Source organism: Apostichopus japonicus, chromosome 4 (assembly GCF_037975245.1).
Source record: "Apostichopus japonicus isolate 1M-3 chromosome 4, ASM3797524v1, whole genome shotgun sequence".
Classification (NCBI taxonomy): Eukaryota; Metazoa; Echinodermata; class Holothuroidea; order Aspidochirotida; family Stichopodidae; genus Apostichopus; species Apostichopus japonicus.
This window is the reverse complement of record NC_092564.1, coordinates 3,649,962-3,677,942: the sequence shown is the minus strand read 5'-3', so window position 1 is coordinate 3,677,942 and position 27,981 is coordinate 3,649,962. Positions and strand designations below refer to the sequence as shown.

General features: G+C 37.6%; 1 protein-coding gene and 2 long non-coding RNA genes across 4 annotated transcripts; 1 reads left to right on the top strand and 2 right to left on the bottom strand.

Annotated features, from left to right (window-relative positions):
* Positions 1-615: 615 nt before the first annotated feature.
* LOC139967126 (uncharacterized) lies at positions 616-6,547 on the top strand. The gene is made up of 4 exons (XR_011792900.1): positions 616-706; positions 3,445-3,710; positions 4,085-4,229; positions 4,806-6,547. It is a non-coding gene; the product is annotated as an uncharacterized lncRNA (long non-coding RNA).
* A 2,310-nt stretch (positions 6,548-8,857) lies between these two features.
* On the bottom strand, positions 8,858-11,814 carry LOC139966174 (uncharacterized). The gene is made up of 3 exons (XR_011792495.1): positions 11,212-11,814; positions 10,614-10,678; positions 8,858-10,040 (listed from the first exon to the last, which is right to left on the bottom strand). It is a non-coding gene; the product is annotated as an uncharacterized lncRNA (long non-coding RNA).
* Positions 11,815-17,524: 5,710 nt separating this feature from the next.
* LOC139966173 (uncharacterized) lies at positions 17,525-27,620 on the bottom strand. Of its 2 annotated transcripts, none has more exons than XM_071968939.1 (4): positions 26,582-27,620; positions 24,771-25,169; positions 20,148-20,459; positions 17,525-19,497 (listed from the first exon to the last, which is right to left on the bottom strand). In XM_071968939.1, the coding sequence occupies exons 2-4, from the start codon at positions 25,147-25,149 to the stop codon at positions 18,779-18,781; spliced, it is 1,410 nt and encodes a 469-aa protein (XP_071825040.1). In that variant the 5' UTR covers positions 25,150-25,169; positions 26,582-27,620; the 3' UTR covers positions 17,525-18,778. The 2 variants fall into 2 exon arrangements, with proteins under 2 accessions (XP_071825040.1, XP_071825041.1); XM_071968940.1 differs by having other exon boundaries at positions 20,169-20,459; positions 26,582-27,521.
* Positions 27,621-27,981: the final 361 nt, after the last annotated feature.

The following is a 27,981-nucleotide window of genomic DNA, read 5'->3' as shown; positions in this document are numbered from 1 at the left end:
TTCAATTTTTTGGGTGAAAATTTGGGCAATATGCTGAGAATTTTGCGGGCACCTACCAGTGGCGGAGCGTCCATACAGTCAATAGTACCGTCTACGCCACTGTTGGACAATAAACAAGAATCATCCTACTGAAAAAAAATTGTAAAAGAGCACTATAGTTGTCTTTCTGATATACTATGTAAAAGAACATGTAAAAGAATTCAAACAGGAAACAAAATCTGCTGATAATATGATATCATATTATAATGATGAAACTGGCAAAACTTTGCACCAGATCGCATCTAAGGACCTCAGTTGTTTAAAAATAACCCCCCTCCCCTAAACCCCTCCCCCATATCAATCGCAAAAAGTGCACCCCACCCCTTGTGATTGTGGTGATACGGTACCTAACTGGTTACAATCTTGGAAAAAAGCAAAGATATTTATGGAATTCGAACCCCGCTCTATAGCCATAAATTGATTTGCTCTTTTACATTGTTTAGTCAGTTTTCCTTTATTAATTTAGTTTTACGATTGCAATCTTTTCTGAAATCCAATGTGAATGCGTTCAATGCGGATTCAATTGTTATTTCCTGTGCCTACAAACGAGTTATAACCAGTGTGTTTGTAGTTGTAGTCATAGTGTATGGGTGTGTGCGTGTACTAGCGGTACCGCTGTAGAAACTGAATAAATCATTAAATAACTGGTTACGGATTTCGTCTTCAGGTACGTACAACTTCTACTTAAACTATACGCAATGTTATTTTAGAGCTTTAACATGGCTTTGAGTTTTATCTGCTCAGCTCAAATCAGGTCATATTTACAATATAAATTTCGCCCTTCAACAAAACTACGAGCTCCAAGTGCCAACATCCCCCATATTGGCTGTTCCTATTCAACGATAGGCATACCAGTTCGTTTTAAGAACAATTACTCTACTTGATCCACTATATACATGCAGGCAACGATACGCCCCACCTCCCATCGTCAGTCGGGGGGGGGGGTGCGGGTTCAGTAGTGTTAGCTTTTTTTATTTTTACATTCAGCCTGTGAACATCTCATGACCACTGATAAGGATGTACACCCTCGCCCTCTTTTCGACTTTAACAAAAGATCAAGAGTATTTATAAGCACAACATTTCGTTTGGAGCTGATTATAGACCTAATTTATGGTCTAAAAATCCCCAAAATGCACTATGTTTGGCTATTTTGTTTTATCTTATCTTCTCTCCCTACCCCCTCGCCATTTAATCAACCCTCCCTAACCTGGCCTAGCTCTGGCCCTTCCATAAAAGTTCAGTCCCTACATAGATCAGTCGAGGGGGGAGGGGTAGGGGAGGGGATTTTGAACTTGATGCCATTACCATTGAATCATGTGCACACCAAATGGACAGAGATTGAGGCTAGTCAAATTGACTGAAGCGGCTCATTAACCTGAGATGCCCTGCAAGAGTTTAAGGACGGACTGATGAGACCGGATGTTATAATGTGTATCAGTAATAGCCTTAAGGGTCTTTATACCAATACTTTTCACTGCTAGTACGGGTTTGAAGCCCATGTACAAAAACTGTGAGCACAATCGTGTATAGGTTTATTTACCTTAATTATCTCATTAATATATGGCATTGTCATCATCATGTTAATATATGTTAATTAACTCTCAACATTTTGGGTATAAGAAAAAAGTGGTACCACAGCATCGTACGATATCGTCCTGATCCTTTCATCACGGGTTATGTCTTAGAAAATTACATCATTTTTGCACCGACGAAGCCGAACTCACAGCATAACTGTTTTCGGCAAAATAGATGTGTAACCTCATTTCGTCTGTGCTTCTTCTCAACCTAAAACGGTATCAGGGTCAGTGACATTCAACGATTCTACTAGTCCTCTTTCGTGGTTTATTTTATTGTAAATTTCATATATTTCATATATACCTTGCCATTTCACGTTTATGACACATAACACACAAATGGAGCCAATTATACTTGATAATAGTTCTATGGCGTATACACTATATTAATATACAACTGAAAATACAAAAAATTAAAATTACAGGCTCAATACAGCTCAATACATCCACATCTAAAGCAGTACTCTTTTAAAATATGGCGCGTACACAGTGATAAACGGATAGCCTTCACAATGCTATAGACTGTCTGAAAGGGGTACGGTACCTGTATAGTGACCCTCGCACCCTCCTTCGTTGTTCTTGGTCAACGTTGCCTGAAACGGGATTAAGACTGTATTCTTCGGTGATAAAACAATACGTTGCTCAAATCAGGGTTGCCGGTTTTCATGTCACGTAAACGGCCATTTAAGATTGTCTGCCAAATCGGGTGGAAAGAAAGAAAGAAACAAACACAAAATACGAATATCTCTTCAATCAGTATTCAATCAACCATTATAAAGAAAACGCCAAACAAAATTACGCCAAAATATATAAATATATATTTTTTTAGACCTTTTAATCTTCCTCTGACCAATGAAAAACGACGAACTCCCAAAGTAATCAATTTTGCATGAAAAAAACTTGTCCCAAAGCGGGAAAAACAAGTTCTCATACCTCACCACGTATAGCATAAGAACTTCTCTCTTGCCACTGAGTGGCAACGAATATAGAAGACCAATGTGATTAAAGTTAGCTGATGTCACTTGCCACTGTAGAAGAAAATAAATAAAAGGTCAAAGGTTATATGCAAAGAAAAACAACGTGCAGTGAGGTGGGTTATTAATATACCCTTAAAGGTACAGTATACAATTATGCATCCCCCCCCCCCCCCTCCCAAAAAAAAGAATATGATAGAAACGCAAGTATAATGGTCTCTCTATTTCAACAAGTATTCGACCGTTATACTCTTGAAAACCTTTTTTCTCAGTCGGAGAGTTTGTATTGTCTAACTTAACGCTTCTGTCGATTTAATATTCAGACATTTCCTCGAAGGGTATATATCTTTTTAGAAGCTTTTCAGTATCAGTTCAGGTAATTTCATATTTAAAGGGTTAACGAAGTTTAAAATATCAGACGTAAGTGAGTTCATACCTGGGATTTGTTTACTCAAATTACACGGTCTAACTTCTATCTCGATATACCAGGGAGTTGTTATGGAATAACAACTCCCTGGATATAAAGTTATATACTGATCACGTGTTCACTGAAACTTCATGCACTGTTCTGATTTATGACTTCATTCGGTTATACCGTATGAAAATAAATTATACCGTAACGTCCTTTTGAGCACAGTTGACTTAATTTTTTTTTCAAATATTTACAGTATTTCAATTTAGAAAAAAAAAAACGTTACGTCAGGGACTGACGTCACATAGTATTGTTCAATGCGTTCATCAAAATCAAGTGAATATAGCTTGAATAAAGTAAGCATACAGCATTGTAAATGATAAAAGAACGTTTTCTATCAGATAAAATTGCCTGTTTTAACTATTTTAATTTTATTATCCTACAGAACAATGTATTTTGTTGCTGTGTTTTCAAGATCGGTTAGTATCCTGTCTATCATAAGCATAAGCTTCGTTACGGTGGCATTTTGCTACCTCGGTTAACCCCACTACAGATGAGGGCCCTCCACATAGCCGTACGTAATGGCACTGTGACAAGCATAAAGAATGAGTTAAGCCAAGGCGACGGCCCGATTTTTCAAGATAACCCTAACTTCGAACCTATTTTCACGCTAACACCGGCTCAACGTGCTATCCTTGATCGATGTTACAGGTATTTTCTTCTTTTTTTTCCATTTCCCTATTCAATTCATACACATTAAAAATGAATATGATATATTTCCGCTGTTAGTCCAAGTTGTATCTCTATATAACACTGAACTTGTGAGGAACGACAATTTAAACAAGTCAGTTTCATCAACTGAAGTGACTGGACTATCTAGTCTAATACGTAAACCCAATGGGAAATATTAATTTTATGGTCTCTAATGACATGTTTATAATGTGTTATAAATCTATCAAGGACAAATGGGTTGCTGGAAGTCATCCAAGGACGCTCTGTTGTTTGAATGAATTTAAAAGAAGAAAGAAAGAAAGAACGTTTTTCTTTTCTAGTGATTTTTGTTGTTGTTATGTTTTAATTTACAGCCCGAGGTTTACAAGCGGTGGGTCAACTCAAATAACACGTAAGAAGAGAGCCCCTCCTGGTACAAATGCGAATCTGGCGTGTCCCGGGGTCGTTGGTTCGGTGCGGTACGTCCTAAACGATGATGGCGATCCAGTTATGGTTGTGGTATGTTAACGATCTATAGCAAATTCAGTATTTACCATTGTTGCATCATATTCATGATGAACAAATAACAAAAAAGATGGCATTCCGTACTGATAATCCTATACAAACCAAACAACAGCAGTAAAGAAGACAATTGAGTAAAATGTTGGAAACGTCAGTTTGTAGGGATGCATGTATTAACGATCGAGAAAAATAAAACAGATAAACTGGCTAGTAATTATTTAACTCAATTATCGTAGCGCGAAAAGACTAAATGTAAACAATACATCCTTAATTTTATTTTTCGTTGAAAGAATCGTTTTTAGTTTAAGTGAGCTAGGTCTGCAGTAAAACATATATATTGTATCATACATAATATTACTTTTAAATGTTATTAGTGACTGTATTCTGGATTAAAATCACTAAAACCCGCAGAAGACCCCGATCCGAGTTTCTACAAAGTTTTCTGTTCAAATTAGATTTGAATTCTGTAAAGTCTGCTCCGTTGCTTTTTTAGTGCCAGTTTGCTAAGGATCCTCATGTCATGGTTGCATTGAGGAGTTTATTTTCACATGTTTCTAATTTGTTTCAATGCAGGTCAACACGCCTTCTGTGAAAGATTGCACAGGAACTTGTGGAACTAATGGAACGTGTTGCTTAGATGACTTTTACGTTTGGCTAATAGGAGTCATTTTGGTTAACGGTACATCTACGTTTAAGTACACGTTAGCGAACATAAAGCATTGTACGTGTGTTGCCTAAACCTAACGTGACACATGACTTATCGCAGGGCCTTTTTTTACCTTAACAAATATATAATAATTCACTAGTGGAGTCGGGGGGGGGGGGGATACTTTTAAAATGACTTACACTAACTTCCAGAGGGACGACTATACGGTTGTCAAATGTTTACCCCCTTCAAGTCCCCTCCCCGGGACAAAAAAAAAATTACATATCGTAGTTGTGCACTTATATGTAGTGGAAAATTCATTTTTAGACAAACCTGTCACAAGTTCCAAATTGTTCCTACTAAATTGACGAAATTTCGAGAAAACGGTCGAAATCAGAAAGGTCGAAATTGTAAGACGGTATATAAACGTTACCCTGATATTTCAGTTTATTGTATCTATTATTTATCATAAGCTGCTATATGTACGCAGCCATGATGTTCCCTTTGAATAAGAATAGAGGACTCTCTTCAAAATTCTTTAACTTTTAAAATCTGCCACTGTCACAGTCTACTGAATTCGTAATTTATACCGAACGTGATTTTACGTTAAATATGAGGTGCCTTAAAACAACGTTAATGTAATTATATTGTAATATAATTTTTTGTTTCTAAAGATATGGTTGAAAGCCCCGCATTGTTGTAAAATTAATGTATCACTGGCTCGAATCACTTTAACTGTAGCCCAATTTTGTCTATTCCTTTTTCTAATTTTTTTGAATTATAATTTCCCATATCAGTTTTCCATTGTTAATGTACTTAATGTATATAATCTGATGAAGGAAGTCCTTTAAAATCGCCCATATCAGAAATAATGACAGAAATATACATGAAAGGGTTACCTCTGAAGAAACCAAATTAAAGACCCGGGCATGCGTCATATTAAATTTGTCAACAAAAAACGGATACAATTTTAATGTAATGTTAAACTGGTTTGTAAACTGTCAGTTTAAGAACAGAGAAATGATTGTATGGGCATTGATATGTTATCACACTTGATGTACCGGTATGTCCTATAAATATGTATGGAAACTGTTATTTGAAAGGGTGTTTAATTGAAAAATGGCGTTGAATATTATATTCAAGACTTTTCCACTTCTTTAGTTCCACTTTCCCCACCACACGCAAATATATTGTTATCATATGTTCTTTTCCTTCCGACTTAATTTTTTTAATTATCCATTTTTTGGGGTGAAATTATCCAGTCATCATTAGATATATAACATATATAAACTATAAGGTTGATGATGACGAGAATGATGAGGGAGATGAAGTCGATGACGATTAAATTGATTCTGATGATGATGACGACAATGTGGATGACGACGATGATGATGATCGATGTTGCAGATGGTGATGATATACCTTATTACAACCATGGGTGCTACCATGGGTGTAACTTTTTCTTAAGCCATAAACGGCTGTATTCAGTTTTCAAGGTTGCAAATAAATTAAGAATATGTGGTAATTAAATACAGGAATGAGTATATATCAGTTTATTATCATTTTGATTGTTATTATTAGTATGATTATTAATGTTAGTTCATAAAATATTTACTGCGCATCATCTGGGAAGGGACGTACTTCGATCCTATACATAGGCTAACTGTAATTTAAGTTTAAAAACACCCCCCTCTCTCTCTCCACCTCTCTCTCCACCCACCTCTCCATCCGCAATCTCCCCCCCCCAGCAACCCCCTCCTCCTGCGGTTGGCCTTTACTGCAACTTGACCAATGTATTCGAAAGGAAAACCACTCCAACGGCCTACAGCCAACAGCCAATATAGGCCGTAGGCCGAAGTAGGAAAAGTGATCTAAAAATTAATTTTCGTTGCAAAGTCACGGGGTCTACATGAAACCCATTACATTTTATTAGCAATATGTATTATTTTCCAAAATCAGTTGTTCCCAAGTGTCAATGTTGCACATTAATGTTTTTTAGGCCAAAATGGCGGCAATTTCCCCATACATATCCTGCACAAAATAGAATAGACCACAAATACCATAAAATTGATCAGAAGGAGAATCTACCTTCATGTTGAGGTCCCGCCGGTTATTTTGAACATATGTGGAATGATAATTTGTTTAGTGGGGGGAGGGGGGTCTACTAAAAGGTCACAAAGCGCTAAAAACAGAAATAGAGGGCGCTGTCCATTTCAGTATATCGGAGCATTGCATACTGCTATGCGAAAAATTCTAACTAAAATTACTTCGCGATGCTTTTCATTGTAATTACATGGAAAATCTGTCTTATTTTGATCATGTGCCAAACATCATTCTGCCTAGCCCAATTATATGCACTGCAATTCCCATACCTATGTTTGGTAGCTGGACATGGATATATTAAATGGTGCTTAAAATCCTACCCCTCTCCAAAATTTCAGAGATTGAAGACCCTCTTGAATTGAAAATATTGGGGCAAAGTTAAGGGATTGGGAAGGTATGGGGAAGGGTGAGGTGGTGTAAGGAGGGGATATGTATAAATCTAGTTTATAAATGAGGAATGCATATGGGAGTGAAGCTCCAATGAAAACCATAAAGTGTTATGTAAAGAAGGCGAGAAAGGTGTGTTAGTTTCAGTTCTGTATTATATTATTATTGCAAAAGATATTTTTCATAATTTTTTTTGAAGCATTTCTTTTTTTAAAGGTACTTTATAAAGGGCCAAAACATTATGAATAAGAAGTGTAACTAAAAACAAGCATTTAGCATATTTGGTCAACGGCATATATGAACAGTGACAGTATTCTAGTTATTGTTACACCTTTTGAACAAGACATTCAACATGCACTGAGTGAGGACATTATGTGGTACAATGATAATTACTTTTATATAACCATTGTTACGTTGGAATGCGAGAGGTCTCGATAATTAATTTTTAACGAGACACAAGCCTGGGTTCGTTTCCGTAAGGAACACAGACAAATTGACAAGTCTAGAGATTTTAAACGAGAACGTAAACTATATTGAACAATGGATTTCGAACCAACAACAACAAGTGGTAATTACAAATATATAGAAAATTACTCACAAACTTAACAAGATAGGATACACTTTAAAACACGCTGGTCTCTTCCAACGGCGATATCCCTCAGCGGCCACGACCTTGATGACGACGATTCTCGGTCCGTTGTACCGCGAAATTCACTGGTCCTCGACGAAGTTTCTCGCGATCCCAGAAACAGCAGTCACCTTCTTTCCGGCGATGCTCCAAAATAGAAGACGGACTTCCAGCCACAATAGAGTGAAGCACAAGTCGAACTTCTCGCCGACTAAATATTACCAGAGTCAGTCCAAAATCAGCTTTATAGCCACCAACTCCTGGCGTAACGAACTTCCTCAACGGAGACAGAAATTCTTCACCTTCTCCGCAATAATGACTGAAAAACTGTACTTTCACAGCAAAGTCCTCTTCAAACTTCTGAATGGAAGTGTAGAATCAATCTTGGTATCGATATCTCAATCCTTCAGAAAATACTGGTAGTTGAGCACTGACGATATATAGTAGAATGATATAATATGTGTCGTCGCTTGTATTCGTACAGAAACTGAGAAACTCTCCGATCTGGGCGGGTTTATATACGATTCGCCATATCAAGAATCATCTAGATCTTTCTCGATACACCTGAGTAGCAACGCGACCCGGTTTCTCTTTTCTTGGAAGTCCTTTGCATCTCTCGCGAACATTCCAGAGAATCCACGATGATGTGTACAGCTTACACGCGATCTCACGTAAACCGACGTCAATCCGAGACCAGCGCGTCATCATGAGGAATACACTAGAACAATCGTGTATTATAACATTCTGACACGGTAACCCGACCTAATTTCTCAAACACTGATTTATCACAGTAGGCAATTTCAATTACTCTCCACATTATAACATTAGGTTTCTCACTAGCAGTGACTAGCGTTAGGCTACAATGGGCCCTCGTAACACCATTCAGAGAGTCAACTGAGTTGGAGATTCCTTGGAATACAAGATTTTCAAAGCTCACACCACTTTTGACCAAAAGAGATGTAGTTGGTGTGCCTACATGCAAGTTTGAAAATGTACTTAAAATATTATGTGTACAATCCAAGACATCACAGGCACACACCATCACCGGTGCATAAATTCCTTTTTACAAATATTGTTAAACTGAAGTAACAATTGAAAACATTTACTATATCTAATAGCTACAGTATGTATACATTTTCATAGAACAGGACCTGTAACTGTAGCCGTCAAAAATTAGGACCGAGTCTTCCACGGAAGGTTGCTCTTTACTTATTCATCTGGTTTTCTTTGTTTACCTTCGTGAAAACTACAAATAAAAATAATAATTACACAAACAACTACAATATGCACATTCTATCGAATACATATACAATAACAAGTGAATATATCATCTATGGTAGTAAGGCTAGTCCATTCAGTGATATAGTCCCATCAAAACTGTCGCTAAGTTCTTACAAAAAGAATATTTACTATCTCTGTAATTGATGGATATACATATTACAATTGGACAGGAAGAAGCCTTTAGGTCCGGGGTAAATTTGGATCTAAACCATAACATAAAATAACGTACCTCTTTGGACTCTTTACAATTGTCGGCTCAGTTAAGCACTCTGATAGGTGTGGCAAAGATAAATTGTGTCTTAACAACATGCATGGTCGGCCTATCTGTACAAGGCTGTGCACCCTCTCTCAAAAAATGCCGAGTGAGAGACATCTCGGCCTCGTACACAAAACAATTTAAAGTAACCATTGTGCGGTACTGTAATGTGAAGAATTCCACATCTGGGAATATTTGCCATACAGGACAGCACGGGATTGCTGCCGAGATCACAAATTATGAATACGAACATGTTTAAATAACAATGAATAGATTTTACGTATAGAAATTGTGAATCAACTGTTACAGGACCTATGAAGTACATTGTACATTTTCATGAAAATTTGCAGGAATTTAGACATGGCAACTTTCCATCATGTCGTCTCTCATGCAGAATTGCTAATTTGAAGGTCTTGAATACTATAACTACTGGAGACAGAATGTGGCCACTGTGTAGTGTGTGGACTGATCTCAGCAGCTTTGGGGCAGGTCCTTGATCCATTGATTCTGTTGACAGAGCAGATGAAGATTTATTTAATATGTATTTGTGATACACAAATGGGCTTCTTTACTTCACCTCAAGTAACTTAAAGTTGCTTTCAATCACTTCAATATGGCATAGCTGATAGATAGTTTAAAAAGAGATATGCAACATTGCAATAAATGTCCACATTAATAAAAACAGTGACTGATAAAGCTCAAATAAAATATGCTTATTAACTTATGCTGCATACCATGAGTTTTGCAAAATTGATTATTCTACATTAATTTTTTACTTTACAATTCAATTATTTCCTCCCTCCTCCTCCCTCCCTTATTTACTTTTAAACAGTACATGGACCTGAATTTCCATTGAAATACATTTAATAAGCAAGACAGTATGCATGTCTGTTTACTTACCGAACCATGTTGTCGTTTTTTTCAATGATATGTTCACACACGGAACGGGACTGCAAGCAGTTATGTATGTTAAAAGAGCTATGTTTTGCATCATTACAGTATCATAAGTATTTGTATAGGCCTATATTCCAACACGTACATATTTGCACTCTATTTGAAGGCAACAGACGGAAATCTTACCTGATTGATCATTGTGTGTGAAGTCTCCAAAATCTGTGCAGTATCAGTTTTAGCTGGTAAATCCTCTGCAAGACAGAAAATAAAGAAAGAGATTTCAACAACAGTTTTGTTGAATTGAGCCTAGGATGACGATCATAAATTTACTTTGTGATTATGATTTACTTCAAGGCCTGTATTTAAGAGACGGGTTGTAACTGTTCAGTTGGTTAAACTCGAATTAGTTCAAAAAATATATAAACAAGGCATCTTCAACAAGAAATACAGCATATTTTAAAGACCATACCAAGGGGAAAGAAACTTTGAACTCATTGCAAGTTTTACCTGAACCAGCAACCCTCTTCGTTCCTGTGACAAATTGTACACAGAACGTACATCCAGCCAACCTTTTGTTTCAGCATAGTCTGGTCTATTGAATAACACTGCTTTAGTCAACGTTATAACTTAGCTAGAGCTGTGTACATTTTTTGCCGCGTAGGCCTAGGCTAGTTGAGAAGGACTGTGGTTACTGTAACTGTAAGAACTCGATTGACACAGTTTCCAGTCGATTAGAGCATTCATTTTCAATGTAATATTTCAAGAATACTTAAATACAACTCACCAACTGATTGTGTAAGTTTAGATATAGCCCTGGAGATTTTGGAAACGTCGGTAAACTTCATATAACATTGCGATGATACCCGCACGTTGTTGTGTCCAACGTCAAGTTGAGTTCTGCATTGTCAGACAAAATAGTATTGGCAATATCCCCTAATTCTCCACCTAAAGCCTTCCATTCCTTAGCACATCTGATTACTTAAGCTTTGGAGACATTGGTAAATGCAGTCATTTTCTCTGAGGCTGTCTTTGAAACATGGATAATGCATTATAATTTCATTTTCGTTCGGCAGGCCGCCTTATCACCAGTTGTCGCCATGTTCAAATGTTGCCAGATGTTAAAAAGTATTGCGCAAGCCTGTAGACGCGATTGTGATTGGTTACTCGTGACATCATACGCTGTATTTTCGCCTTATAAACTCTCTCCAAATTTGATTAAAATGGTAACGGTTATTAATAACAACTGTAAAAATGTGCACGTTAGACAACTGGGAACAATCGATAATGGTGATTTCATATTATTTTCATAATTATAATGGCATTTGTTGGTAGTCCTCTCTGAGTTGCAACGAACTTAAACGATTTTGGACTTCGGCCCACGGTCTAATAGAGCAGGAGCCCAGATGGTTTGGTTAGCTGGGAAGGTAACCAATTGCCTTGTACATCACAATGTTCACAGTGCATTCCTGTATATGAGACTAGACGACTGGCAAACCTGTTGTGGTGGGTTTGGCTGGGAGGGCAATTTTAAATTCACCTAAAAGCTAAACTAGAACAGCTTTCATTGATAACCCCATCAAAGTAAGTACAATGTGTCAGGTATGGCCCCAAGAGCAACAAATGGCCATCGCCAGTGGTTATTGGTGGTGTGGTAGCTTCGCCAGTCATCAATGATTGTCCCCTCACGGATGGCCTAGTTCAGCTCATGAGGTAATCACTTGAAACCTACTGGAAAATGATGGTTAGGACTTCGGATACAAGGGATGGGCATTTCCAGTAATTTTTATTGTTGGGGTATCCCTGCCAGTAGACCCCCAAAATGCTCCTCCCCACATTGACCTAGGTCAGCTCATGAGGTAACCAGTTGAAACCTACTGGAAATGGTTAGGCAGAACTCTATATATACGAAAAACCAGCTAAACCTGCAGCTGTAGCTGTATATCAACCGCAAGTATATAATTCGACAAACCCTGTTGATATGAACAACACTAATAACATAATTTCGATTCGATCTGGATTTATTTTTGTTTTTCTTTTTTTAATTTTCACTTTCGAAAAATACACCTAATCTATCAACCAACTGTTTATCTTTAAAATTGGAACAGGCGTCTATATTAAATCTTAAAAAAGCCATCCACAAGCCGTCCATATAACACCATGGAAGGTTGGGTGATATACCATTAATTGTTACGTTCACTTTATTTGATGAATACTTTAATCTAATTGTATACCTTATGTATCACTATTTATTCATTTATTTCTAATGGTTTATCTGGAAATAAATTACCCAGCTAACCTCAAGACATCTTTGCAAACACTCCAGTAACGGAAGCATTGTAAGGGTACTTTGAATTAACTATGTACATTTAGCTTCTTGTTGTCAACCAAATTTTCTCTTGTGCAAACTCTATTAATGCCAATGGTAAAATTGTGCCAAAATCATATCAGCTCTGATAGAAATAAACAGTATCTAGTAAGCATAACTCATATAGGTTAAATGTCCACGGAATTATGAGTAATGAATTGATGAAAACACAAAGCGTGGTATTAATTCGCACGTGGAAGATGTATAGGTATCTCTGATTTATCGGAGGAAAATGAGATTCACAACACATTACGTCACAGATTTGCGGCCACGGTTACACGTTAGCCTAAACATTTCTTAATCCCTTCTTATAGATCATGATCGATCACAGCTGTTCATTTTCAACTTTATTGGTCACCTTTTTCGAATCACTTCCTACATTATAGCTCAAATTACCCTTTCCGCATCTCTTAAACAGCAGAAGGAGCTTCATGCTATGTTGCAATACAAATAGGAGCGTTACGATTTTTTACTGATATGCTTTTAAGGAAATGTACCTCTCGTCGTCCTATAGGGTGAATGCCAACCATGGGCTAACAATTATTTCTTTCAAACCTTTACTTTAGTGAGGCGGTTACCCATATATTATGCAGGCTGGAAAAGTATGACATTCTTTAAAAACAAATTGCAAATCCTATGCTTTGTACAATATTATAAAACAAGTATGCAGATGTACTCTAGAACTGTATTTTAATTGTAACTTTTTGTTTTCATACTTAAGGGACTTTGCAGACAATCAGCTCACAGAGGTGCCAGCTGCAATCATTAAACCAAATAGAACCAGGCTGACAATCACTATGCTTTTTCTGCAATCAAATCGTTTTACCGCAATCAACAGTGGCTCTTTTGACAAACTCATCATTTAAAAATCGTGTATGTTTATCAGTTCCCCTTAATTACTGTGCATTATATTTATATATATATATATAAATATATATATATATATATAAAGGCTGCACTTGACTACGATTACGTATCGTTTCACTAGATGCAAAGGTTTTGTGCGTGCACGTGTACGTATGTGTGTATAGTGTATAGTTGATTCGTTAGATTGGTTTTGTTGATAAAAATCATTACTTTTTCGGAATTTTGGTAGCTACGAAAACTTCATATATACATGGGGCATCAACATGCATCAGGTATACGGCCCTTAATACCTTATCTTATATCATTAAGATATAACGTTGCAAAATATCATGTAAATAACTGACTTCAAATTACCTTTTTTGATAAATTATAAGTACTTTTATCAATATATTAATGAAGAGGACAACATAATTGCAGCTGGCTGAATTCCGTAAATGGTGGTATACATTTCATTATCTCTTTTTATTTCTTTTTCTACAGATCTCTTGAGGGCAACCAACTCAACCAACAATATATATATATATATATATATATATATATATATATATATATATATATATATATATATATATATATATATATATATATATATATATATATATATATATATATATATATATATATATATATATATATATATATATATATATATATATATATATATATATATATATATAGGCTGCACTTGACTACGATTACGTATCGTTTCACTAGATGCAAAGGTTTTGTGCGTGCACGTGTACGTATATGTGTGTTTAGTATTTCGTTCCGATCTGCTATGAAATCTTTGCACTAGATACACGACTTCGACTGAGAGCGGAAGTCATAATGTATCGTTTCTTGCTGCACTTTAGAAACCGTGAAATGTATTTTTTCCTGTATAACAGAAAATACCATTTTCATTGCAAACATATTGGGGTAAAGCAATCTTCCATTTACATTCATAGATCGTATTTTCCAGCGTTTTGTATGTATTGTTGTGGTTAGATTTTACTCCAGATCGATTCCTTTCGCTATACGTCATATGGAGTTCAACGATTAGAAGAAAGGCATTTTCGAGACCATCAAGAACATTACCAATAAGTTTATGAACGATAGCTTTCGGTGTGGAGCTTGTTGCGTTCAAGCTGGTTGCTTTTAAGCAGTTGCAATTATTTGTGGCACAATGTGAACTGTTTAATTCAATTCAATTCTATTCGATATTATTCATTTTATTCAATATTATTTGTAAATTTACTACTGCATTTTTTGGTGGCTTTCCTCAGTTTATCGAAGCCGCCATTTTTCTTCGATATAATAACAGTTCACATTGACATTAATTTCCAAAACTATAGTTATTGGGATCCATCTTAGCCAGCCTTCGGGTGTTACATGCATGGTTAGTATGAATAAAGATTTGTGGTTTGCATAAGTTCATGCCTCTCTTTGGAGAAATGTCCAAGATGTTTGTATCAGACAGATCCTCGGGCATGTAAAATACATTTGGGCAAGTACTTCGTTGTAGGCAGAAACGGACTCTGAGGCATGTACAGTTGCACGTGAGAAAAAGAGTATTACAAACGTCTTGTCCAAGCCTAGCTACAATTCTAAATCTTTGACTAAATATAACTGACAGACCGCCACTGACAAACACTATACTGTATCATTACTCTTTTCTTCTCTTTGTTTAACAAAAAAGTATTAGAAATGTAAAAACTTTGAAAAAAAGACATGCCACTGTCTTCACTGTTTCAAACAAGTACAGTACCGTACTAGTTGATATAAGCACTCAGTTTGGGTCCGATTATCAGTCACAAGTTCCATTCGTAATAACATTCCGATTCTGGCCAACTTGAGTGATATTTCACTCTTCGGAGCTGGCCATTAAACTAGGGCTACTAAACCATGATGATGATGACGATGACGATGACGACGACGACGACGGCGACGATGATGATGATGATGAGAATAATAACATTGTCTCATCATTCTCTACATATCGTGTGGTTTAATGCCTTCCCTACATGTTGAAAAGCAGAAGTAAGTAAAAACCAATTAGTAGATATTTTGACGTTTGACGTCATCGATCACACTCATGAGTTTACATGGTCAGGCACCTACCCACCAAGTTTGATCGGACTTACGGTCTAGGAGGAGTTCACGACACATGTTTTGTTTTACTCACATACACACACGCACACCATGGGCTCCAATCCTGGAGGACCAGGGGGACGTGTTCCCCCCCCCCCCACTCTTTGAGATGGGAGGACACAATATCAAATGTCCCCCTACTTGTGCAAATTATTAAACCACTTACCTGTACTGGGTCATAATTTGTTACAACTCTTATATTCCTCCCTATATAAAATCCTTAAAGATCGTGAGTTCAGTCAGTTAATTGACATGAAGTTTGAGATTTCTGTACCTGAATGCTGGATTTGTACCGCATGCGCTATTCAAAATGGCTCATTTGGCTATGCCACAAGCACGCGATATGAGTGCCATCTAACACACACAATATGCACAGAGTGTCTGAGTGATAGACCTATACAACACGTTCATATGTATTCTGTTGCATAGCTGTAGCATTGGCAGAAAATGGTAAGTTTGAACCTTTTTACTTTTATTTCAAGGCTTATTTGGGTGGTAGAGCTTAGATGTAGTATGTAGTGAGCCTGCTGGCGAACGGGGAGCCAATAGATACTGGCCCAATAAGGTGCGCTTGGGATCGCCCGGCCCCGACCATCTGGATAGCTATTGATAATTAGGCCTGAATCACTGACCAGCTTCCATTGTCACGGGTCAACCATGTGCAAACGGTTATTTTCCGAAACGTAACGCAACATCCAAGGCACGAAATAATGGGCTACCCGACATGAACTTAGTGGGGGGGGGGGGTGGGAGCGATACGTGGTCACAGCGAGAAAGAATTTATAAAATTCAAAGGTATTCCATTCTACGGTGGCTTATTAGGGACATCGGGAATAAAGGGGGTCCTTAAATCTCAAAATGTGGAATTTTTATCTCAAAATTTGGACTTTAAAAGTCAACATTTTGAGATAAGAAGTAAACAATTTGAGAATTGAGGACACTTTTTTCTACGTATATCCCTATTAAGACACCGTACAATTCCACCTGTTTCAAAGATTGATTCCTAATACATGGAAAAATAAAATCAGATTGCTGTCATATTTTCTGCATCGCTTCAGACGTTAAAAAAGAAATTATTTACATTCCTCCTTTAATTTGCTAATCAGAGCACCGATACGGGTTTCTTATTGGGGCTGTATGGGCCGAAATGCTGAAAAGTTTACTTATTAGCTTTGGGGTCACATCACAGTTAATCTTTTGTTTTAAATTGCGTCTTTTAATCTGTAAATATTACAGAAAATCATCACGACCGTCTAATTTCAAATTCGAATAGATATGGCTTGAGGATCAGAAAGCATGTTTTAGGAGCTTGAAACTGTTATTTCCGAACCCTCGATAATTAGCTAATCAGAATCGGAGTATAGCGTTTTTGGCCAACGGCACATAGGAAAATAATTCAGTTCATTTTACACAATAAATTAAGCTAAGCTGACCAGAACAGCTTTGGTGAACATTCTAATTTATACATTTTTTTGATATGTACTGCAACCATTTTTTTCTATTTAATTCATTGTTTGTGTGCATATAGACCTCTACCCTACTAATAAGTCTATAAGTGACATCAATGGGATCTAGTAATGTTCTACTTGACTTCAAAAATATAAAGGTCATATAAGAGCTCTTTGGCTTGATGTTTTATAACAGAAGTGTATGAGCGGAAGTTTTTATGTTGCATTCAATCATTTTCGAGCAGATGGGAGGCATCGATCCGAATCTCTTGGTAAAAGAAGGACCATGGGTTGTACATAATGTATTTCATTTATCTACATAATGATACATGAAAATATGCCAAGTGAACGGATAATATATAATATTTCAATGACAAAGTGCTCGATTAGCAGATAGCATTAAGTACGAAACTGTTTACAAATGCTACAATGTGATTTGATCATATACAACACTTATACAAGCCTAGATCAGTTTCTTGAATATGTGGCCCGAGAAATGTTTTAAGCGGCTATTTTATTCAATATTTCCCCAGTATTATCAGTAAGACTATAAGGCCGTATGAGATACACACAACATAGAAAATTTACTTAATTATTATTCAGATCAGTATAACAGTCTCATCTTAGGTTGAATATGTTGCTCGATAGATGAAGTGCATGCAGATACTCTGTAATCTCAGGGTCAACACTGAAAAAATAATTGTGACAATCTTGTATCATATTCAGAACTTGTGCCTTGTATATGTATATATATATATTTCTTGTATAATATTTATATATATTAGTGAGGTGGAATAGAGAATAAAACATCGTGGGAAGAAAGCAACTAAGTTAATTTAATACCAGTAGCATCTTTCTGCACCAGATTTTATAAGGGAGCTCTAAGTCATGCATATATTATATGTATTTTTGTGTGTTTGTATGGTATATGTATGTGCGTATGGCTGTATGTATGTTGTTTGTTTGTATTATTTCCGTCCCCCTACCTGTGACGACGGATTGACGCCCCTGGGTATGTCGCCTGTGTATTTATGTATGTATGGATGTATCTACTCTGCCTGTCAATCTTGGTTGAAATTCATACTACATGGAATAGGCTCATTATGTAGATTCCCCTTGGGTGCTTACAATAATTATATCGACATTGGTGGAGTTTTAAGGTCAATGAGGTCAACATAAGTCCAAGTCTAAAAACCTGGTAAACGCAATAACTGCAAAAGTAAGGCTTTGTAGATCTATCGCTTTATTTGGTCATTTGGTCAATGGTCATTGGAGGACAACAGAAGTCGTAGAAAGTACCTTGTAAAAATAAAATAAAAACTCCTAAAAGTATAACTTGTATTTACTTGATATTAAGTAGGCCCACATTAGTTTAAGAATCTTACTTATCACTGAGTTCAATACAATGGTCAAACACGGCTTACTAATATTGTGTATAGTTGAACAGTTACGTTGATTTAATGTTTCCATGTACAATCTGGCAAGAAACGGCCAAAGCCAATTGGGTTTCTTCTTTCATTTCTGGGTTTCACAACTGGCAATCAACAGAAAAAGCTTGTATCCTGGTCTTGCAAGTGGAGTGTCATATAACTACCAAGAACGGCACATAAAACAGAAATAACAATTCCGTTCGATTCTTTCGACACAATACTTATCTGGTGGATAATTTCCTTCCAGAATTTCGGATACCGCTCCGATTGCAGTTGCAAGATATTGGAGTAGAATTCGTCGCAAATGTACTTTACATCGAATCCTCCTATCGCAATAACTCCCAAAGTGAAGCCCATCAAAATAAGGTTCCACCCCAAGTAATCAAAGTGTAGTTGTATACTCGTGGCGTCACTCTTTTTCGACCAATCGTCAAAGAGGGTATACTGCCACGTGATGTTTGTTACTATGCCCAGAATAAGCACGGGAAGCATACACATAACGTATATATTACAAAATCTTCGGAAGCAATTGAATTCAGTCAGTACATTGTGAAGGGTATCTCGGCAGCGGTCTATTTGCCCCTGATAATCGTTAATGTAAAGCAGAAGAATGCGAAATTGTCGATGAAAAGAACGGCGGATGAAGTAGATTATGTAAGCGAACAGACACCATGTGATCAACATAACGAAACAGTAAACACAACTGAAAACGGTGTTGACCTTGGTTGGGGTTTTACACTGGTCGTGTAACATCATGATGTAAGTTCGGTACGTGGCTACAAGGATGGGCCAGATGATGCAAAGAATGAGGAATGGTTTCCCTGGAAGACCTATTATGGAGGAAAAGCGAAACAATAAAAAGTTTTATATCAAAGAGATACGAAACAAGTAAATATTTTCAAGTTTGCGTTTATTGAACATGACAATAATAATAATTTTATATATATATATAAATATATATATATATATATATATATAATATAAAAGATAAACAAGCGAATATCTTTAACAACGACATACTGCTATATTTCGGAGTGGTCGCCACTCCATCGTCAGGCAACTGTCACAGTTGCCTGACGATGGAGTGGTGACCACTCCGAAATATAGCAGTATGTCGTTGTTAAAGATATTCGCTTGTTTATCTTTTATATTATCAGTATGGATATATATATATATATATAGTTATATATAGTTATATATGCATTTAGGGGGGCGTTTAGCTACCACCATGTTCTCTACGGAGGCCGCCGTTAAAAGAGGCAAGAGGTAAACCTCGACCAGGATTCTACACAATGTCTTCTCGAGGGGCACGCACTACCCTTTTGGGAGATGAATATAATATGAACCGCTCCATCTATTGATGAATGTTACTGTTGAATGCTAATGTATTTACATTACTCTTTTATTCAGCCAATGATTCTTGTATCACTGAGAGTAAATTGATAGCGATCCCTTTCAGTCTTATGTGAGATGACTTTACCCCGAGTGAGGAACAGATTACCTGTATGCTTCCAGTCCACATATTGTGCCCGTTTAGCAATGTAACGAATGTTGAAAGTTCTAGTCCAGAATAGACAAGGATAATAGTCCAGTTTGGAACAGAGCACCACGAAAGGATAAAATGACAGACACACAATAAGTGGAAATTGATTAATAAAATGTAGAAGTTGCTTGGAATCAGCCCACGTTGTGTACAAAGTCAGTCCAAGATAATATGCATTGATAGCAAGGAGTATTGACAACATCACCGAGGACATGACACCGCTCCTGTAGTGACACCATACCTTGGCACCTGCATGGGGAAAAAGTCAAAACCGGAATTGCATAAGTAATACCATCTGCATGCTTTCTGGTAGTTCGTTTTTTCTTCGAATCACTGTGAATGGTCACGTACATGGGCGTCAATCCAGGGGGGGACGGGGGGACACGTCCCCCCCACATTTCGATGGATGGGGGAAACAATATCAAATGTCCCCCCCACACATTTGGAAAAAGAGTAGTGTCGTGGCTCTATTTGGTGAGGGCTTACACATCTTAGGATTCATATCCTCGAATATCACTCAATGTTGCTGAATGGAGAATTCCACCCAGATCTCGTGAGTTGGTACCCTGAGCTCTCCAACAATCTTAAGCTTAGTCTGCCTTTATTTCGAGGCCAGTTCCATTCGTCGTCGGTTGAAGGGTATAGACAAATATTCAAGTTGATGAATCCAGTGGTACGGGCTATGTTTGGTGAGGTCGAAGCTCTCTTGCGGTTGCTCCTCGTCTCCTCCGCCAGTTCGACGGAAGCCGAGAGATCTTTTAGTGCTTTGAGGCGTTTGAAGAGAAGGCTACGGAGCACCATGGCTCAACAGAGGCTGAACCATGTGATCGTGTTCCATATTCACCGCGCAGGGACGTCGTTAGAGGGGGTGTGGGTGTGTCTCACCCCCAAGCCATGGTAAAACTGACGCTAGTTGGAAAATTGGAGTGCGACAGTCGGAATTTCCGACTGTCGCACTCTAGTCTATCTAGGCCTTTTCATGTATCCCTGTGATTGTGCATGACTTAAAATTTTTATAAAAATTTCGGTCAAAATTGACCTTTAACCTGTCATATTTACCACGTTTTCCTTGCCACTTTGGGAAATTGTTTCTCGCGATTCTTATACTCCACCGTACAAAACTTCTTATGATTTTGAATACTACAAAAAATGCCTAATAGAACTACCGTCATAGGCGTAGGAGCCCAATTTTTTTTGTGGGGGGGGGGGGGTTGTAACGACTTGCCCGAAAAATATAACCAGAATTTTTCGCGCGCATCACACATGATCATGTGCATATCATACAGGCATGCATCGGTTTTTACATCGCATGCAAATAGCATACAATCATTTTTCGTCTTATTACCCTTCCGTATTGGTGATAATTGTTGGGTAATAATAATGTCAGTATAACCACTGAAAAAACACATTGCAAATTATCCAAAAAGCTATCAGCATATTGCCCGAATTTCATAAAAATATTTGGTTGGGGTGGGGGGGGGGGCAATAAGTTTTTGAAATGAGTGCCAGTGGGTACAAATGTATCACAACAAGTTCGTAACAGAAGTGCAGTCGCGAAAGATTGGGTTTTCTGACTGACACTGACCGTATCGTTGACGAGTAGCGGGAGGGTGGGGGGTACAAAGCAGGAGTTGGGATTTTCTGGCTTCAAAACCGATTTTCAGCCACTTCACCCCTACGTCCCTGGGTACATGGTGGTTACATAGTACGCTCCGACCAGAATTCACCAGATAACCAGATGCAAATCCACCTAGCAACCGAGGTAACTTGCTTGAGGACTCCAACGAACAACCACTGATTTATTTTCATGCCTTCATCACTTTAGCCACCACTCACATGGGACATATTCTAAGTATACATGCGCATGTGTGAGGTCCTGAAAACATAATAAAAGTTGTTTGTCTTGCTATCTTTGTTTTCAAATTTCATGTAAATGTATTCTCGTAGACCTAGCAACCTGGTTTAACATGCTGGCGCCAAATTTGCGCTAAGTTCGCTATACGAACTCGGATATGGGCTGTGCCTTATTAGTTAGTTATTTAAATTATTAATAATGGCGTATGAGGAAATGCACCATTTTGTGGTATGACTCCCAGGACAGAAAGTCGAGAAAGTCGCGGCGGATAGCTTCCTTCGCCTATATGTCCCGGAAAATTTTGGGACATCGTTCCTATAGACCTGCGGGCCACATGCGGCCCGCCAGTGATTTTTTTGCGGCCCGTGAGATGTCTCAAGAAAAGGAAAAAAATCAATCATTTTGCATCATCACCAAAAACGAGCTAGCTGCTTAGAATTTATCTGCACTTATGATGCTGTCAGGTTGGTCTATTATCACCATTAATTATCAACAGGACTGTATTGACATTATGGTTTTGTGAATACAGATTAAGAACACACACCTATTGCTTGAACGTCCTCGGAATCAAAGGTTTGAAATCAGCAGCAGGCCGTTGGTTAGGTGCGGCCCTGTCAATCTTTTATTCCTAAAATCTGGCCCATTCATTCAAAAGGTTGCCCACCCCTGTAATGGGCCTATATCTGAGGCCCTGGGGTCAGTGGCGTCGTGCCCATTGGGGCCCGGGGGGACAGCCCCCCCCCCCAAAAAAAATCAAATGTGTCATAAAATTTTGTCATAATTTAAAAAAAAAGTGTTTTCGAAATGGAAAAGTTGACTAAATATTCAATTGCTCTTTGATGGTCGTTGCGGATTTTCCACACACCTCAAAGACGACATATCGGGATTAGTAATGCCATTACCTTTGAATATGTTTGTCCTAAGCTCGCGTTTGATACAGTCTCAATTAATTTGGAAAATAATCACTTCGTTATCTCGCGTTTTACCTTAGGTTTCGCTACTTTCACTTTTTCTGCCCATGTTTTCAAACGGCATGGCTTTTTCTTCACCAGTCACCACTTCTCACGGGCATAGGCGGTAAGGGCGGCGGAACCGGGGGGCACAGGGGGCACGTGCCCCCACTTTTCCCCAGGTTAAAAATGTGCCCATTTTCTACATAAAAATTGAGGTGTCTCAAGTTAGCAAGAGGCCAGGGAACCAGAATGAACACTCGGGAAGGGCCTTTTTCCGGCCATCTGAGGGGTTTGTAAAACCAAAAATTTTCTACTACGCTCCGCGCCAACCGATGGTGCGCTCCGCTCAGATAGTCGTGCATACAACTTTGCAACTCCTGGCTACGCCTCTGACTCTTAGTGAATTTCTGTGGGTCAAACTCAAAGCAATTTCGAATGAAACAAATTTGTTAAGATATTAACAAGAAATAAACTCTAATTCGGAAGATTCCTACATTAGCAATTAGCATGATTTCGCCTCATTTTGTCTCAAAAGAAAACTTGTTCCTTGTTTCCCAATTTGCACATTGGATATTGCAGTGCTAGTATGCATATTTTCCTTGAGAGGGGAGGGGGGGGGGCGTTGATGGAGTGATGTGTGTACACAAATAAGATAATACAATAAGAGTTGTAAAGGGTACTAAATATAAGGCTGCAAAGTGCCCTTTGATGTCGGTGCCCCCCCCCCCAGATTAAAAGTGCTTCCGCCGCCCTTGATGGGCGGTAATCATGGATCAGCCAACACGAAAATGTTTCGATATCTTAAATGTTGGGCGCTTCTGGAAGACGAGGAATTGGTAAACTTAGGAATAAATGGCGATCACTTCCTTCGAGAATATTTCCCAAAATAAAAAATTGCCGGAAATTTTTATCAATTTTAGGGGTTGTGCTTTCTGCCATAATGCACGGGAAATGCCGTTTCCTACAATCTGAGGGGTCTGCCAGAAGAAAAATTTTCTTGTACGCTGCGCGCCAACCGATGGTGGCGCTCCGCTTAGATAGTACTTACGGCCGGAATACTCGAATCGATTCCGTCCCCCCCACGTTTCAAATCGGATTGACGCCCCTGGTCACGTAATAAAACCCTTCAATTTGTTTGCTAAAATGGATGACATTATATAAAGGGGCTCTTAAAGGGCGCTGTCCTATCGGTCCTAATGCGCATGCGTGATCTATGTTATTCATATATTATTATCTCTGAATTAAAGCTAAAACGATCGCTCATAACACGCGATATGAAGATACATACATACGCGCGATGTGATATTGATTTCCTATTTGGTTCTACTTGTGCAATTTCGCCGAGCGAGAAAAAAGCGAGTTAGAAAACACATGTTTAGGTGTTAAAGATTCCTTCCAAATTACCTCTTCTTCAATTATTAAGAACGAAACTGTATAGCTCATACCATACCACACCTATAGGCGAATTTTGATGGGCAGAGCGATTTGAAAGAGAATTGTGCAGAATAACCATAGCCCTTCATGAATAAGCTTTGTTTTGTTTTTATTTACGAGAAAGGGATTCTGCTAAATATCACACACATGGAAAAAGGTACAATTAATTAACGAAGACGTTAATTACTTATATATTAAACGGGGTACTACACTTTTTTGTACAACGTTGCTGACACGTGGCCTTAAAATATACTTAGTGGCCGCTGACCGTAAAATATATTTACTGGGACTATACTAATACATGCATGTGTAACTTACCAATATCTCTCTCGTTGTATTTAACAGTTTGGCGATGAAAATCCCACCAGAGCGTATCACAAACGTCACATTCTTCGTTCTTATCTTGCTGATTTAAGAGTGGTTGAGTTTCGTCATTGTCATTGCATGTTACAGAGTTATTTCGTACGTTTGAATTATCCAATTGTGTTCTATTGTGAAACGTATCTCTCTTGTTTGCACGTAATCCACACACTCGGCATTTTAAGCACTTCCATGTGTCGTCCACAACTTTTGAGTCAGTCATTCCAAGAATCTTTAGAATAATCCAAAACGACACGGGCCATTTCTCTCTTTTAGTAGAATCATTTGCGATCAAATATCTCTCCTCAGATGCGGGAATTAAATATCCTAATTCCATGACTGGGCTGAAATGACAAACTATGTGTAAAATAAATGTTACAGTATATGAAAAACCAACACACATCAGTCAATTGATAAACGTATTGGTCAGTTCAACAATTTATTGATAGAGTTAGAATGTGGTTGTCAAGTGCCATGCGCAGGGGAGGGGGTGACAGGGGAGGAGGACATGGACCCACCTCCATCGCCAATTGGGGGGGTCAGGGGAGTATTTTCTAGCACAATATTATGCTTCAACATAATCAGTAGTCTAAATATACCTCATAACGCCCCGCTTGATCTTCTAATCTTTTCAAGTACTCAAGGACCAACACCCTTCGATGTCCTTTACAAAATCCTCGATTTTCCTCTGTACCAAGCCTTAGCCACAAGTGAGGGGGAGGGGGGGGGCATGGGAATAATTCTTCTCCTCCCAATATAAAACTAGACTTTCTAGACTTTTCTGACTAACATTTAAACACATACGCTAAAAATGAAAGCTTGTATTACACAGATGTAAGTAAACTTATTAACATGATAGGATCATTCTGTGATTAATCCTTTACCCCTACCCACATCAAAAAAAAATTACTCAAAAGTGGGGGACACCGTCCCCATAAAACCTTCCACAGGACGGGCAGCAGCCAAACTTTGTGCTTACCCCCACCCCCCCCCCCCCATCACCACCCCCTTGCACAAACGAGATACTCTTGCTACGAGACTGCTCTGCATGGCCCTTCCATAAGGATCCATGCCTCTATTTTCTAGTTGCAGTGAGAAATCTACTTGCGTAATCTGTTGAGGTTTCTTATATCATATGAATGAGAATTCCGGACAACATTAGAAATTCTTTGCTCATAAGTCATTGAAGAATCAACTATTTCACCATGATTGCTGGCTTAAAGGAACTAAGGTGATCTGAGAATAACCAATTTTATTAAAAGGTTTTCCTGACTTCTGAGATAACTGATGCAAAACCGTTTAATTTCAAAACATTTAAGTACATTCAAATCCACATAACGAATACTAAGCATCAACATTACATGTATTGGCGAGTTCAGCATAAATATTGGTCGATTAAAAACTAATATCCGTATTATCTATAAAATTAACATTTATTCGATTATATCCAAATATTTATTCAGCATGCACACATTGATCAAGTCGGTATGCATTGTTATATGTTGGTGAAATCATCAACATGGATACTAAGTTATAAACATAATTAACATTTTGATGAATGTAACATACATATTGGTCATTTCAACATTATACAAGAATCATATGAATAAAGTATAGACGTAACATATAGCCTATACATATAATAAATTCAGCATACATTCGGATCAGATCAATATATGCATAGCTGAATGATATCCCGGGTTCAGAACCCGTTCTAGCCCATGATTTCTTTAAAAAAAAAACCAAATTTGAACAAATTATATACTCACATATTTAGTAATGTTGCACTCTGATGTGTGTGTGAAATTAGCACTATACTTCGTATGGTTGCTGACAACCTATAGCCTACAATCCGTTCATGCATCTGGTGCTTCGCTTCAGCCGCTAGAAATGAGCATCTTTAACGACTTCCTTGTCGATCTTTTTAAGGTTCAATACCGTATTTCTTTGAACTATATATATTTACATTAATAAGTTATTGTTATGAACTATTTCCGATTTGTCACCTTATCGGCTCTGCTTTGTCGTGAAAAGAATTAGTTATAGCTGGAAAAGTCTCAAGAACATCCGTTCAAGTGTCCCAAAAAATGAAAAGAAATATTTTCAGGCAACCCCCCGTAGAAATCCGGTTGGCCCTGTTCGCCGGTTGTAATATTCAACAGCTCTGACGGTAAAAATAGTCATCGAGAACAAGCTGGTGTAAAAAAAAACGGAATACAAGACAAGACAAAATAAGACATCACAATTAGAAAAAAAGATAAGAGATAGGAAAACAAGACAAAAGACAAAGCTAACAAAAAACATCACAACTCAAAACACAAAAATAGCAGGCATAATAAAACAAATCAAAAGTAGACAAAAGACAAAGCAAGACAAAACAAGACAAGATATCTCAACTCAAAACAACACAGAAATACAATACAGAATTAAACAAAACAAAAGCAGACAAAAGACAAAAAGACAAAGAAAGAGAATACAAGACAAGACATCACAACTCAAAACAACACAGAAATACAATACAGAATAAAACAAAACAAAAGCAGACAAAAGACAAAAAGACAAAGAAAGAGAATACAAGACAAGACATCACAACTCAAAACAACATAAAAATACAAGACATAAAACAAGACAAAAGCAGACAAAAGACAAAGCAAGACAATACGTGTCATCTCCACTCAAAACACAAGAAACAAGACTTAATTAAACAAGACATAAATAGATAAAAGACAAAACAAGACAAAGACACGACAAGACGGAGAAAAAGTTATGCGAAGTGGATTCATATAGACAATTCAAAACAAGACAAACCAAAACCAACCAAACCAAGACAAGACAAGACAAAATTAAACAAGACAAGACAACACGCGAAAAGAGGATTCATATAAATGGAACTCGCATAACATATATATACCTGTCAATATATAACGAGAATGATGACGAAACCGGCTTCTAAACTTGGAATAAGAATCATACATTATTCTCACGTGTGAAAGTCCGATGACATTTCCTGATAGGAACTCGAATTTGCATGGAGTCACGTAATTGACTTATGCAACTAAACCACAATCTAATCCTTTCCTTTTTATGATTGTGGCAAATGCTCGGTTTATTTTTAGATCTCTTGTCAGTATACGCATTACTAGGAAACTATATGCACAAGGTGTTATTC

Coding starts and splice junctions, on each gene's coding strand:
- LOC139966173 (XM_071968939.1), bottom strand. CDS start 25,149: ATGGAATTAGGATATTTAATTCCCGCATCTGAGGAGAGATATTTGATC. Junction 20,460..24,770: donor ATACAACGAGAGAGATATTG/GTAAGTTACACA, acceptor TTCCCCATGCAG/GTGCCAAGGTATGGTGTCAC. Junction 19,498..20,147: donor TAATCTGTTCCTCACTCGGG/GTAAAGTCATCT, acceptor CCTCCATAATAG/GTCTTCCAGGGAAACCATTC.